The following is a 16,410-nucleotide window of genomic DNA, read 5'->3' on the forward strand; positions in this document are numbered from 1 at the left end:
TCTGTTTTACTCAGTCTACTAATTCAGATGTTAATTTTTCCAGAAACATCCTAGAAGACACATCTATAATAATGTTTTGCCAGGTATCTGGGCATCTCATGGCCCAGTCCAACTGACACACAAAATGAACCATTGCACAAATGGATTCAGATTGAAATACCTTTTGATGCATCTAGCTGCCAGCCTTCTATCTCTCAGTGCATTTCTCGGTTTGTGTGAATCCCCCAGCTCCACATTTTATGTTTCTATGTCACAGTTTGGGTCTTTTTCCATGTATATCCATTAAAAAATTAATTATGGTTAATTTAATATTTTTTTCTTTTGCCATTTATACTAGGCTTATCAGTGATTTATCTATCACCATTACAACATTATTCTGAATTGACTACATATTTGCATTTACTAGTGAGTTTTATACTTTTTAAAAAAATGTTTTCCTGTTACTAATTAGCATCCGTTTGTTTCAGCTTGAACAACTTCCTGTAACATTTCTTTTAAGACTGATCTCTGCGATGACCTCCTTTTGCTTTTGTTTGTCTAGAAAGCTCTATCTATTCTGAAGCTCGGTTTTGCTGGGTAGAGTATTCTCATTTGATTAGCAGGGGTTTTGTTTCTTTGTTTAGTACTTGCCTATGTCATCCCATACCCTTCTGACATGTTAAGTTGCTGTTGAAAAATCTGCCGATAATCTTATGGGGATTTTGTTGTATATAAGAAGTGTTTTTTCTTTTACTGTTTATAAGATGTTCTACTCATATTTAACTTTTGATAATTTAATATAGTGTGTCTTATGTGGTTCTCTTTGGACTCCTCTTTTCTGGACCTCTCTGGGCTTGCTGGGTCTGGATGTTTGTTACCTTCCCCAGCTTAGGGAAGTTTTCAGCCATTATTTCTTCAATGTCCCTTTCTCTCTCCTTCTGAGACCCTTACAATGAGAATATTAGTCCACTTGATGTTTTCCCATAAATCCCTTAAAATATCTTTACTTTTTTTTTTTTTTAATTCTTTTTTCTTTTTCACTCCTCTGGAGGAATTCCACTTCCATCCTAGAGTTCACTGATTCTTTCTCCCACGCGATCAAATCTGTTATTGAACCCCTGTATTGAATTTTTCATTTCAATTATTATACTCTTCAGATCCATGATTTGTCTTCAGTACTTTTTAATATTTCTATCTCTGTTGAAATTCTCATTGTTCTCATGCATTGCTCTTCTGACCTCAGTAAAGCATCTTTATGACCATTATTTTGAACTCTCTATCAGGTAGATTATTACCTCCATTTCTTTAAGTTCATTTCCTAGAGATCTATGTTGTTCTTTTGTTTGGAACCTATTCTTTTCTGTGTTGTTTTGTTTGTTTTCCACTTTTCTTGACTCTTTGTGTTGGTTTCTGAGCATTTTATAAATAACCACCTCTTCCAGGGGCGCCTGGGTGGCTCAGTGGGTTAAAGCTTCTGCCTTTGGCTCAGGTCATGATCTCAGGGTCCTGGGATCTAGCCCTGCATTGGGATCTCCGCTCGGCGGGGAACCTGCTTCCCTCTCTCTCTCTCTGCTTGCCTGTCTGCCTACTTGTGATCTCTCTCTCTCTCTGTGTCAAATAAATAAATAAATAATCTTTAAAAATTAAAAACAAAACAAAACAAAACACCTCTTCCAGTCTTGACAGAGTGATCTCATGTAGGAGAAGAACCTCACAGACCAGCCTGACTGAATTCTTAGCTGTCTCTCAGCTCTGTGATTGTCCAGGTGTCCTTCTTTGTTCTTAGTGGCATTTAGTAGTTATGAATGTCCCAAGACCTGTCCGTGAGGATTGCAGTCGGCATCTAGAGACAAGCTGAGAAGCTGCATCCTCAGATACAAGCTAGGAAAATATAGTTAAGCTTTCAGGGAGAAACTTTTTGGCCATCTCCCTCCAAGCTGGGCCCAGGCAGGTAGCCTCCAGGTGCTGGGGGTGCTCTTGTGCCCATTAAGAACTGTTTCTTTGCTTGCTGCAGTCTTGCTCGCGTCTCATTAATGCAAGGCCCATTGACTGCTAGCACCAGGTGATCCAGGGGCCCATCCCTCAAGTGTTCGCAGCAAGAGCTGGGGTGCCAGATATGTGTATAACTTCCTTTCAGGGGGATACTGCTGAATTGATTGTATTATTGGAGCAGGCTGGTGGGAGAAGGGTCTGCTAGCTTCCCCAGTGTGTAAGGAGGATTACCAATAGCCCCCAGGTATCTGCTAATTTAGAAGCTGGGCCCTCAGGTGGTGACTTTAATGTATGCAGATAAACCCCTTTCAGGGGATGACTGGGAGATGGGTGTTCTTAGCTTGTTGCCTCTGCACCGAACCTTGGGGAAGTAGATGGTTAAGAACTGCTTCTTTGTTTGCTGCAGTCCTCTGGGACTCATGAGTGAAGCCCTGTTGGCTATCAGAGCCCAACGATCCGGGGACCCATTCTCTGGGGAGCAGCCCTAAAATCTGGGGTGTGGTCAAGTGCACAACTCCTTCCAGAGAGCTACTGGCAACTTGGAGTGGGCTACAGAGAGAAGACGAGAAAGGTGTCAGTGGGCTTCTTAGGTCTCTCGGTAGGATCACAGTCAGCCCCTTGAAGCCTGCTAAATTAGAAGCCTAGCCCTTAGGTAACAGCTTTTAAAGAATGCAGATAAAGTACTTCCAGGGAAAGATGAGGAGAAAGCGCACTGAGTTCTAGGCATCGTTGCAGTGAATGCTTGTGCACCCATGATAAATTGCTTATTTTGTTTGCTATCCTCTAGTGGGCTTAAGCCCCATTGGCTTTCAGAGCTAGGTGTTTTGAGAACCCTTCCCTCTGGTGCAAGCCTTTAAAGTTGTGTTGCTGATGTGGAGACCAAACCCTTTGCTCATGGGTGAGAAGCTGGGAGTTGGATGTTCCCTCCTGGTTGTGTGACACTATGGTGGACAGTGCATGGGGGGTTATTATTCATAGTGAGAGGTGTCTAAGCTTTTTCTACCCAATTTGATGGGGGATCCCATTTTCCCCCTGCTTCCTGTTTTCTGTGCCTTTCCCCCCTCAGCACAGGTGTCAGATACTGAACTCTGCTCTAATATAGTAATGGCCTCAGTGCCAATGAGAAGTATAGAGATTTATGGGGTGAAAGATTGGGTTTTGAGTTCTTAGGTCTGTTTTTCATAGGTTTTTCTATGTTCTTGCTGTATGGGTATCCGCAGTTGGTTCTCACTGTTTAAATTCTACTTTTCTTTCTGACTCGCCACTTCTTACCTCCTGAAGATAGGAAAATAAGAAAGCCCATCTTAGAATATTTAAAATAAGAGTAAATAGATTGTAAAAGCTTGCTAAGAGAGTGGATTATGTGATCTCTCTAGTGCATGAATGTTTTAAGGTCTATGTTGCCTCTTTTAGCTGACTTTTTGGGTCATCCTCTGGCCTGGATATCTCACATGGGGGATGGCTGACTGGGCTTTATGTGTGCAAGGTCAGAGGCCCACAAGAATTAGTTTGTAAGGATTCTCAGCCTGTCTTCTTTTGGCTATTAGCCATAGACCTTAAGCTTTCCCACCCTCATCCCTAGGAGATTTTTGTTCTTGTCAGATCAGATTTTAAATGTTACCATACATTCATTGTTGCTGGGGCAGGAGGAAGGAAGGGGAGACAGCATTGAACTCAGGAGGACAACAGTGCCCTGAGGCAAACAGCCGGGAGTGGAGTCTAAACCACCCTCCCCAGAGGACAGGACAGGGTGGGCAATAGCACACTCCCAGCAGGAGGACAGAGCGGGGCAGTGTACTGGAAGGAGTCAGGTGCAGCAAGACCTGGGGGAGGGAGGATGTGGGCGGTGGGAGTTGGGGGGAAAAGGAAGATGGTGGGAAGAGAGAACTTCTTAAGTGCCAGGTGGTGAAGAAGAGGCAAGGCCAGAGGTTTGGTCCTATATTACTATGGACTCTGTCCTCTTTCATGTTTATTTTTTTAGAGAGTCACCAACTCCCTGACACCATTCCAGGGCTCCTGAGTTGTGAGCATTACAGGTGACAGCTGTATCTGCCAGGCTCACCAGTGGCCATACGCTGTGGGTCCCCTCTGGAGAAAGTGGCTTTCTGAGTAATAGTCAGCCCTGAATGCTTTCCCGCTTTTGCCATCTGCCATCCATGTGGTCACTGAGCTTCTGTGTCTCCTTCCTTCCCCAGGTCGGTGGCTGGATTGGATAAGGAAGCGGACCTGGTGCACATGGAGGTGCGGACCACCGATGGATGTGAGTGCTGAGGCTGTGGGTGAGGCCAGGGGAGAGCTGTGTGCAGGTCTCTCTCCTGCCCCAATTTGCATTTTAATGGCTTGAGAAGATGAAAAGCCCTGAGCTCCATTACTGCCAGATCCATCCTATTTCCCAGAGTAGGGGGAGAGGCCTCTGGTCCTGAGGGAGACGTTTCATTGAAATAAACCCTCAGGAATGAATTTTCTGGGGATGTGAGTTAATGTGATGAATTTTGAGGCTCCTGTTAGTAATTTCCTGGCATCTTCAGTGTAATTCGGATAGGAGTGTCCATAGCTCATCATGGTACTTTGCATTCACAAAACGAATTGCAGGGGCTGCTGGCTTTAAAAATGAACCCTTCGTATAGTCGAGCTTACCAGAAAAAGTCACTGGGAAATTTTTTTCCAAACTGTTTATTCATTCATTCCACAAATACGTATGGACAGACTACTGTGTGCCAGGCATTGTTCTAGGCCCTGGAAATACCGTAGTGAGCAAACCTATATTGTCCCTACAGACAAGCAGTAGAATCCCAGGATCTTGAACCCATGACCCCTTTGTACATTATGTACCTGTGTACATCTGACACTGAATTTTACTGATAGTATATCATTTTGCACTGCTTTAAGCATTTTATTCTTCCCAGAGTTGCTCATATTATTATAAGGCTCTTCCCTACCCAGGAAAAATCAGCTTAAAGTCAATTTAAACATACATGATATATGTGAAAATATATGATCTATATGAAATAGATAAAAATATAATTAACATAGGTTAACAATAGAGCCAAATAATCTATAGAAATAGTAGTGATGGAGGAATGCAGCAGAACAGGCCTCTGCTTGGGAGTTGGGGTCTTGGGTTCTGTCACTCACTATACATGAGGTCTGGGGAACTCCCTCCGATCTCTGTGCTAAATCCCTCGATTGTTTGAGAATACTCAGCCTTGCCCTTCCCACCTCAGAGTTATAGGCTGACCAAGTGGAGGATGTTATAGAAATTATAAAATGTAAAGATGTTAGGGAGTTCCATTTTGACTTGGCTGTGGGTGTTGGGGATCCTTCAGAATACTTTAAGTAAAACTACATGTGCTTTGTCCATGAGAAATCTACTGTTTTTGATACCAAACACAGGTACCTGCCAGAAACATGCATTTTGGGGAATATTTCATTTGCTCTGTTTTTATTTCTAAAAGACTTAGAAGATAGTCACATTTGTTACTGTATGTCTGACATTCTGCTGAGTACTTGATTTTTGTCTTTTTCTGTACTCACTCTGTGTGTGTGTACATGTGCGCGCATGTGCGCACGCAAGTGTTTTAATTGGTCTTATTTGGTTCTTGAATAAATGCAAGTCTCTGAAGCAGGCAAGAATGAGGGGTGTTCCACACTCTTAAAAATAGATTTTTTTTTTTTTTAACAGAAGAGCTATTTAAGGCTTAGGAAAATAGGGGCACCTGGCTGGTTTAGTCAGTTAGGTGTCTGATCTTAGTTTTGCCTCAGGCCTTGATCTCAGGGACATGAGATCAAGCCCCACATCGGGCTCTGCACTCAGCCTACAGTCTGCTTGAGATTCTCTCACTCCTTCTCCCTCTGCCCCTCCCACTTGTGTGCACGTTCTCTCTCTCTCTCTCTCTCTCTCAAATAAATACATAAATCTTAAAAAAAAAAGACTTAGGAAAATAATACCACATATTCAAATTCACTGATCATAAGGGTGGTAAAACTTGGGCCCAAAATGATATGATCTGACTCTTACTGCTGAGAGAGAAACTGGGGGAAGAGTGAGATGTAAGGGTATCAAGGAACAAGCCAGGACAGCAGCAGGAGAGCGGATAGTAGCTCTCAGATGACCCACTGGCCAGTTTTCGGTATGATTTCTGCCTTGGCATTGCTTCCCATGTCAAACTTGTTTATGCCTTATATGTGATCTGTGCTGGCTATAGTATTTTAGAGTTGGTAATACTTGATAGGATTGTCTGACCTCCTACCTAGTGTAGGAATCCCTTCCCTGAAAACTTTTGACAGTCTGTCCTCAGGTTCCCTGGCTTCAGCCTTAATTAGACACATCCTTTTCTGCTGCTGGACAGCTCCCATGTTTTGTTTTATTAAGCTAATTTCTTACATTAAGCTTAAACCTATTTTCTGAAAATTTAAGAATTCTGATCCAAATTTGGATAAGGCCTGTGGTGCAGGACTGCTGCAAAATTTTATGAGATTAAAAATGTAAAACACATAGAATAGTTTCTGGCCTATTGTCAAGAATCAAAGAAAGCAGACAGAACTAAAACGGGGATAAAAGTCATGTGCCACACTTAAGTTATAGTATATATTAGTTATGTTCCATTTTCTAGGTTTTTTTAAAACCAGTTTTTCAATAGTTAATCTTCTCTAAACTTTGTGAGTTGGCTCTAACTCACGTTTATTTAGAGATGCCTATAAGAAGACTGCATTAACCTGGAGACACTGTATTTTACATATCCTAATGAAATACATGATGCCTTTCGTTGGTGATACGTGGTGAGAGCTTTCTTACTTATAAACCCACACATACACACACGTCTTCATCTTTTAATCATCACAAAAAGGCATGGCATGTATTTTACTTCCTCCTTTTTTTCGGATGTGGTAGTCTGAACTAAGATTTGCCCAAATTCATGCAGCTAGCAGTGACAGAATAAAAACTAAAACACACAATTTCTTAATACACTAGAAATAGAAGGGAACCTCCAACAAAAGATGTCTACCAAAGACCTACAATTAACATCATATTTAATGATGATATACCGTATGCTTTCCATATAAGAAAAGGAAGAAGGAAGGATGTTTATTTAGTCTTACCACACATATTCAACATCATGCCAAAAGTCCTAGCCTGTGCAATAAAGAAAAATGAAATGCAAATGCACTTCATATAGATTGCAAAGGAAAAATTAAAACTCTTCTTATCCTCATTGACATAATTTTCTATGTAGAATATCCCAAGAAATCTACAAAAATAAAAAACTCCTAAAACTAATAAGTAGGTTGAGCAAAGTGGCAGGAGACAACAAATTCAGTGGAGAAAGGATGTAATTTTTTTTTTTAAGAATTTATTTATTTAGTTGACAGATCACAAGTAATCAGAGAGGCAGGCAGAGAGAGAGAGGAGGAAGCAGGCTCTCCACAGAGCAGAGCCCGATGTGGGACTCGATCCCAGGACTCTGAGATCATGACCCGAGTCAAAGGCAGAGGCTTAACCCACTGAGCCACCCAGGCGCCCCAGAAAGGATGTAATTTTTAACAAATGGTATTGAAAAAAATTGGACAGTCATATGGGGGAAAAGTGAACTTCAACCTGTGATTCAGAACTTATACAAATTTAACTAAAAAATAGATATTTCTAAATATAAAATATAAAATTATGAAACATAAAAAATGTAGGAGAAAATCTTCACAGCCGTGCATTGGCATCAAGAGCAAAGTTGACAAAATAAAGAATTGATAAATGGACTTCATCCAAATTAAAAAACATTTGCTCTGCTGAAGACACAGTGAAGACATTTGGAGAAAATATTTGCAGATTACATATTTAACAAGGGACTTGTCTTGGAATGTATAAGGGACTTTTAAAACAGCAATAGGAAACAACCAATTTTTTAAAAAATAGGCAAAAGTTTGAAGAGACCACTTACCAAAGAGGATCCAAGAATGACAAATAAGCACATGAAATGATGTTCAACTTCATTAGATGTTAGGGAAAAGGAAATTAAAACCATAGTGAGATATCATTACATACCTATTGGAACTGCTAAAATAACAAGACTGGTAATATCAAGTGCTGGTAAGGATGGAGAGCTCTTAGAGCTCTTATATATTCCTGGTGGGGATACAAAATAGAACAGTCACTCTGGCAAAACATTTTGGCAATTTCTTATAAAGTTACACAAACCTTATGATTCAGCAATCTCACTCCTGTGTATTTACCCTAGGGAAATGTTATAATCACACAAAAACCTGTACACACAAGTCTGTAGCAGACTTAATAATCACCCAAAACTGGAACAATCTAAACATCCTTAAATATCCTTGAATGGGTGGCTGGATAGGCAAGCTGTCATACATCTGTAAAAGAAAATAGATGAATTTCAAAGGCATTATACTGAGTGAAATATGCCAGTCTCAAAAGCTTACATACTGTGTAATTTCATTTATATGATCATATGGAAAAGGCAAAACTGTAGTGATGGAGAAATAGATCATTGGCTTCCCTGGTGAAAGGAGTATTTCCCAAGAAAGCAGCATGAGGGGATTTTTCAGGGTGATATAAATATTTGGCATCCTGACTGTGATGGTCACATAAATCCATATATCTGGTAAAACTTAAGAACTGTACACCAAAAAAATTACTGTATATAAATTGAAGGAAGTTTGTGTTAAAAAAATAATACTAAAATAAATATTTAAGAAAAAAGGGAGGATGTATGATTGGCTTGGTTGGAAAAGCATGCAATTCTTGTTCCCTGGGTCATGAGTTCAAGCCCCATATTAGATATCAAGGTTATTTAAATAAATATTTTAAAATAATACTAAAATAACCTATAATGAGGAAAAACTAGAACACAGAGTTCTTGACTTCTTGTTATGTAGAACTTCCTACCTTTTGGGGCACCTGGGTGGCTCAGTCGGTTAAGTGGCTGCCTTTAGCTCAGGTCATGATCCCAGGATCCTGGGATCGAGCCCCACATTGGTCTCCCAAGTCAGCAGGGAGCCTGCTGCTCCCTCTCCATCTGTCTGCCTCTCCCCCTGCTTGTGCTCTCTCTCTGTATCAAATAATTAAAATCTTTAAGAAAAAAAAATTATATATAAAAAAGAACTTCCTACCTTTTTTGCTTAGTTAATTAGTCTCTCAATCCATTTATTTCTTCTTTTATTCAACCAGTGTTTATTTAAAATCTGCATATTCTGGTCCCTGAGGGGGAATAGAGGTGAATGTGATATTATCTTCACCTCATGGAGCTTGTAGACTGGCTGGGGAAACATAAGCATTTGAGTAATTCTAGCACAAGCTGACAGGAACATTCATAGAGTTGGACATATGTTCAGTTACAAATGGGAGTACGGCTAATAGTCTAAGAAAGTTGGGGGCACCTTCTCAGAAAGACAGAGTGTTTGATCTGGCACTTCAGTGATTATTAGTAGGAATTTATCAGAACATTCTAGATAGAGAGGAGAGACTCACATGTGCCAAGAGTTCACCCATAAAGAGTGGTGTGTGCAAGGTTGTGAATTATGGTCAGTGGCTGTCAGAGATGGAGAAAGAAAAGGCCAGTAAAGACAGGCTGGCGTCGTCCCATGAAGGAATGGGTATGTAATGTACTGAACCAAGCATGGCATGCCATTTTTACCTTTATAATGAAATAGCTTTCATGTTACAATTATAATTTCTTAGCTGTGACCTTAGATATGGATTATACTAGACAGTCCCACGTGGTTGCTTCAAGTTTCTTTCTCTCTGCCTCTTCTGTTTGCGTGCTTAATGTTTAAGCCATAGCAGTTGACAGATGAAAAGCAAGCACCCATTTCAGCTTATTCAGACCACAGCTCTGAGAAGTTTCCCGAACACTTCTATGCCCCTGTTGGGAGCACAAGGCAGCTTTGCTGTTTCCCTAGTCCCCCATCCTGCCTCACTTGGCTTCTAACTCAGGAGTGGTGCTGGGAGAGACAGAAGGGGCTGGCTTGTGCCCGACCTCCTTGACCATGACAGGGGAAAGGAACAATGAGAGAATGGCATCTTCGATGAGCCCAGATGGTATCCTGCACCCTGCTTCTTGGGGTTGGGCCATTGGTCAGAGAGACTTCTTAGTCACTCCTAGCTCTGTGTCCAGGTCTTCTCTTGTCTGGTGACACTGTGGTTGCTGAGATATCTTGTGCTTTCTACTTGCCAGAGAGGCAGGTGGGCCTGGGCAGAGTGCTGGAATGAGCACACTCTCCATGCCCTGGGAGAGGGTTGAAAGGTCCTGCACCAGGGGCGGGGGTTGGGGACAGAGGGGTGAAGAAGGCACCGGAGGCACTACATCCCTCCAGCTCTGTGTCCATGGGGACCATGTGTGCAATTTTTGTTTATCCTTTTGAGAAGCAGGGAGAAATGGTCTTTCAGATATTTTCAGGCAAACAGACTGGGAGACTAGGAATGTAGATCTCAATTTCAGGTTTTCCACCGAGAGGCTGTATTTCCAGGAAGCAACTAAAATTGTTGAGGTTCCTGATCCTTCATTGTAACATGAAGCAGGATTAATAATGTATTCATTTTTCTTTCTAATTCCTTTATAGGATATTTACTGGGCATCTACTGGTTGCTGGTCATGACACGGGTTTCTAGAAATAGAAAGAGGAAATAAGACCTGGTCTCTGCCCCCAAAGTCTGTATTCTAAAGACGGATGACCCAGCAGTTCCTGGATAGCTGAGAGGCTTGAAATAGTTACACACAGGACATGTTAGGAACTCACAGGAGAGGTTACTTCTTTATATATGATATATTTGAAGTCAGTTGAAACTTAGATTTTTATAGCCCTTTTGTTTTGTGATTCATGTGTTTAAAAGGAAAATTATTCTCTGAAAAAACTTAAAAGAATTAGTAGATGTTAGATAATTGTTAGTTTCCATCTTCTGACTTTTCCTTTGTTATTCTCCCTTTTTTTTCCCCCATGTTAGAGAGCCTGTTCCTTAATCAGCCCCTTTCAGGCCATTTACCCTGTGTTCTGAATTTGCCAATTACTATTGAGCAAATTACTCTCAAAGGTGCCTTGAGCGATGAAATTCCATTCTCTGTTTCTTCCTGCAACACAGTGCGTGTAGCTGTTTCTCTCAGCTTCTAACATTCGTAATCCTCTGGCACCGGGTTCCTGGATTCCTGGGATCCATCCCAAAGATTTGGGTTTGGAGGGTCTGCTGTGGGAGTCTGTGTTTTGTTAAGCACGTCCGGACATGATTCTGATCCAGGTGGCCCATTCAGAAACATGGCTTTGAGGATCCCTGACCTCAGCTGGTGCTGGGATTCAGCACAGCACGGTTCCATCCTCATAAGTATAAAGAAGGAGCCTTGATGTTGGAGTCTGGAATTACCCTGTTGTGGAAAATGCATGGGCTCACAGGGCTGAGTGAGAACACACAAGTAGGGCAAACATGTCTTTCTTTGCCTTCTTTCTTTCCCTTTTGTCTCTCAAGACAAAATCACAATAAATCTTAACTCATTGGAAGTGCTTTCCAAGTCAAGATAACTTTCATGTGTGTAAAACCATGTTACTAGTTGGGGTGAGAGGGAGAGATTCATAAGTAGTAGTAGAAATGGTTTGAAACCTGTAAGAATGTTCAGAGAAGAGAAACAAGATATGGCTATGAAACAACAAGTAAATGTTACTCTCTGTAATTCCCAGAGTGAGAGAGGGATGTGGGCATTCACACATGTCATAGAAATGTGTGTTTCCTGTATATTCACCCTCTCACATTCAGTCCAGTGAAATGGAGGACTTTCCCATGTGTAGAAGACAGTGTTGTCAAAGCCTAGCATTATTTATAATCATTGGAGAACTTATATGTGTATCCACCACACATGCACACACACATACCACACACATACACAGAAGATCCTGGGTATTGGCCTTTTATAATACTGTTCTGGTGACTCCAAAATGCAAGCAGGACGGCAAACCACTACACTAGGTCTGAGCTTCCCTAAATGTAACATGTATTATATGGCCACCTGGAGAGCTTGTTAAAACACACATTCCATATTCTGACAAGCTCCCAGGTGCCACTGCTGGTCTGTGGGCCCCACTCCGATCAGCAATGTGCTGTGCTAAGCTGTGGGGGATATACTGATGAATAGGACATGATCAGGACTGAGAAGTGCACAGTGGAGGGGAAAGACAGTTAGATACACAGATTGTTATTATGATTTAATGTGCTTAAAGCCACTGATTGTTTGATCTCCTGAAGAAAGTGCTACAGGAAGCAAAAGGAAGGCTACCCCCCTGTTGAGAAGTGACCTTGGGCCACACAGAAGAGGCTGTGGTGAAACTCCCTCTCTGGAGATCAGTTGGATTTTCCCAGGAGGATGGTAGGAAAGGGGACAGGGACCTGTCCTGTCCAATGTAGCAGCCACATCATCACAGGGGGTTGCTGAGCACTTGAAACATGCCGTCTGGATTGAGATGTGGTATGTATGCAAAACACAGACCAGGTTTCAAAGACATACTATGAATACAAGGATAGAAAATAACCCATTAATAATTTTTATATTGATTATATGAGGAAATCATATCTTGGCTATTTGGGGTTAAATAAACTATGTTACAATTAATTTCACTCTTCTATTGACTTTGTAAGAAAGATTATTTGTGACTCACATTGTATGTGTGTTGTACAGCTTTGTTCTAGGCTGGAGGGTCTGCTGGTGCCACAGGACAGAGGGTGGCTCTTGTGTACCATGTGTGACATTGAGCATCCTCTCTGTCAGCCTGGCTCCCACACACCAGAGAACACCCAGTGTAAATTGGTCCCTGTTCTTGTTTTGATGTAGGAATTTCCACTCCAGCCCAGTCCTGTCCCTTCTTTATGGGAGTCAGACTTCCAGATTATGCTGAAGCCATTGAATTCTCTCTTGTGCTGTCAGGGCTTAAACAAGGCAAAGCCAGCCAGTTTGGTTAATGACAGTGTGAAACCCCATGCTTCCATGTAATTCAGGATTCAAATGACTTTTAATTCCATTGTCTTCTGGAAATCATTTTTCTCAGAATTTCCCTCATGAATTCTCCTTACCACTCTCAATATACACTCAGACACAAGTGTGCGCATGCACACACACACACACACATGCACACCCTGCATCCTCCAACCAAAAAACAATTAGGTGTCACTAAAAAAGCATTGGCTTGGTGCCATAAGAGTTGAGCTAGAGAATTAACTCAGTTATTTAGAAGCTGTTTGACCTTGGAGAACTTTCTTTTTTTCTGTGATCCTTTGTCTTCCAGTGCTTTATATATTTGAAAAAACTCCTAACAAATATAAGAAGTGTTTTTATTAGGTATTAGTTTTTTCATCAATGAGCTAACAAAGGTGTTACTAGTAGAGTAAAATTTACAGTGAGGCATATCTCAGTTCAGTGAACAAAAGAGCAACAATTAAGAGTACCCCAAGGGACTCCTGTGTGACTCAGTCCGTTAAATATCCAACTCTTGATTTCAGCTCAGGCCATGATCTCAGGGTGGTGAGATCAAGCCCCATATTAGGCTCTACCCTCAGTATGGAGTCTGCTGGAGATCTTCTGTCTCCCTTTGCCCCTGCTTGTGCTCTATAAATTAATTAATTAGTAAGTAAATAAAATGTTTAAAAAAGAGTACCCCAGGATGGCAAGGGCTGCAATGTAAAGTAATGAGTTTTTCTCCATTAGAAATTCTCAAACATAGACCATTTGGATGTATCATAGGGACACTATAATAAGTGAACCTGGATATGAACAGAAAGTTTTTGACATATAGGCACCTTAGAAATTTCTAGAATCAAAATTTGGAGTACATATGCCACTATTTCTTGTCCTGGTGTCATCATCACCTGTTACTAGTCAATCACTGCACTTTTTCATTGAGCCAAGATAAAGCCCAGCATTTCTTAACAGACCCCAGGGAGTCCTAAGTAATCAAATGGGTGTGGTGCACAAGGCAAAACTATTAATCTGCAGCCTAAACTTCGGGTTCTAGACACATAGAATATTGGCTCATAAAGAGGCAGATATCAGAAGATAAAAGGATGGGGGAAGGAGCCTCCCAGATCTTGTGTAGGAGCACAAAAACCTCCCATGCCAGGGAATGGGCATAGACTACAGACCGGTAGTGGCAGGGAAGGGACTTTAGGGCAGTCCCCCAGACTGAAACCTGAAGGTACAAGGGCACGTGTGTGAACCAGCAGCGGCTGGTGGTTTTAGAGGCACAAAGGGCAGAGACGTGCCTGGACCTGGAAGGATCCTGCTGCTGTGGGGTGCAGAACCCAGTAAGATGTGGTTTTTAGCAGCACAGCCAGAAATAGAGACAGTGTGGCCTGGAGAGCTCAGTGAAGAGCAGACTGTGATCTCTCTATCTGGGACAGAGTGTTGGATATAGTCACTTATGCTCTGACTGTTGGAAGAGACATGGAAAGCCACCAGGAAAAGCCACTGGAGGATAAAAGCCCACCAAAACTGGTTTTCACTGAGCCCATCTCCCCCTGTCCCACCACCACCACAGGGGCAGGGCAACTTGGCCCAAACAAGGTTGCCTAAGTAACAGTGCAGCAGGCACCTCCCCAGAAGACAGGCTGGAAGAACAAGAGGTTGATGGTCTCTATAAAGCAGGTACATCTTGCTTGGGTTGTGGTCAATAGTATGGAATCTACATTGCCTCAACCACCCCTCAACAGAATGACTAAGAGGAGGAACCCCCAACAAAAGGAAGAACCAGAAAATGTGACCTCTGCCACAGAATTAATGGATATGGGTATAACCAAGATGTCAGAAATAGACTTCAGAGTAACAATTATCAAGGCAATATCTAGGCTTGAGAAAAATATTAATGGCAATATGGAATCTCTGAGGGCAGAAATGAGGTCTAATCAGGCCAAACTTAAAAATGCTATGAATGAAATGCAGTCTAAGCTGGATACTCTGATTGTCAGGATAAACGAGGCAGAAGAACAAATCAGTGAGCCAGAGAATAAGATGATAGAAAAGAAGGAAACAGAGGTGGCATGGGAAAAACAAATTAAAACCCAAGGAATCCAACTGAGAGAGATTAGTGACTCAAGGAAACATTCCAATATCAGAATTATTGGGATCTCTGAGGGGTTGGAGAGAGAGGTCTAGAAGGTACATTTCAGCAAATCGTAGCTGAGAACTTCCATAATCTGGAGAAGGAAACAAACATTTGTGTCCAAGAGGTAGAGAGGACCCCTCCCAAGATCAATGAGAACAGGCCAATGCCAAGACATATAAGAGTACAATTTGCTAATCTTTGATCCAAGGAAACATTCTTGAAAGCGGTGAGGGAGAAGAGATTTCTTACATAGAGAAGGAAGAACATCAGAATATTGTCAGACCTGTCCAGGGTACTAAATGAGAGGAACATGCAGCCAAGGATACTTTATTCAGCAAGGCTTTCGTTCAGAATGATGGAGTGACAAGGAGCTTCCAAGACTGATAGAAACTGAAAGAATATGTGACCATGAAGCTGGCCCTGCAAGAAATATTAAGGGGGGGTTCTACAAAAGGAGAAAGACCCAAGGGTGATACAGAACAGAAATTAACAGAGACAATCTATAGAAACAAAGACTTCACAGGAAACATGATGATAATAAAATCATATCTATCAACAATCACTCTCAATATGAATAACCTAAACGCTCCCATGAAATGGAACAGAGTTGAAGATTGGATAAGAAGACATGACCTATCCATATGTTGTTTACAAGAGACTCCTTTTGAACCTAAAGATACATCCAGACTGAAAGTGAAGGGATAGAGGACCATTTTTCATGCCAACAGACCTCAAAAGAAGCTGGGGTAGCAATTCTAATATCAGACAAATTAGATTTTAAGCTAAAGACTGTAGTTAGAGATACGGAAGGACACAATATCATTCTTAAAGGGTCTATACAATAAGAGGATCTAACATAGATGTTACATAGATGTAAACATCTATGCCCTCAATATGGGACCAGCCAACTACATAAGCCAACTGTTACCAAAATAAAGAGATATATTAATAATAATACGCTAATCAGTGTGGAGATTCCTCAAGAAATTAAAAATAGAACTTCCCTATGACCCTGCAATTGCACTACTGGGTATTTACCCCAAAGATACAGATGTAGTGAAAAGAAGGGCCGTCTGTACCCCAATGTTTATAGGAGCAATGGCCACGGTCGCCAAACTGTGGAAGGAACCAAGATGCCCTTCAACGGAAGAATGGATAAGGAAGATGTGGTCCATATACACTATGGAGTATTATGCCTCTATCAGAAAGGATGAATACCCAACTTTTGTAGCAACATGGACGGGACTGGAAGAGATTATGCTGGGTGAAATAAGTCAAGCAGAGAGAGTCAATTATCATATGGTTTCACTTATTTGTTATACTCCACAAATAAGTGAAACCATATGATAATTGACT

General features: G+C 41.5%; 1 protein-coding gene across 1 annotated transcript in view; it reads left to right on the forward strand.

The window, feature by feature from the left end:
* LOC111145125 (sortilin related VPS10 domain containing receptor 3) overlaps positions 1-16,410 on the forward strand; it is a 584,701-nt gene that overhangs the window by 412,045 nt on the left and 156,246 nt on the right. Inside the window, exon 6 of the mRNA XM_022499799.1 lies at positions 4,167-4,231. Coding sequence (XP_022355507.1) covers positions 4,167-4,231 — 65 coding nt within the window. The remainder of the gene's footprint in view (positions 1-4,166; positions 4,232-16,410) is intronic.

The sequence above is a fragment of the Enhydra lutris genome, unplaced genomic scaffold (assembly GCF_002288905.1).
Source record: "Enhydra lutris kenyoni isolate GAN:26980312 unplaced genomic scaffold, ASM228890v2 scaffoldscaffold12, whole genome shotgun sequence".
In the NCBI taxonomy this organism is placed as follows: domain Eukaryota; kingdom Metazoa; phylum Chordata; class Mammalia; order Carnivora; family Mustelidae; genus Enhydra; species Enhydra lutris.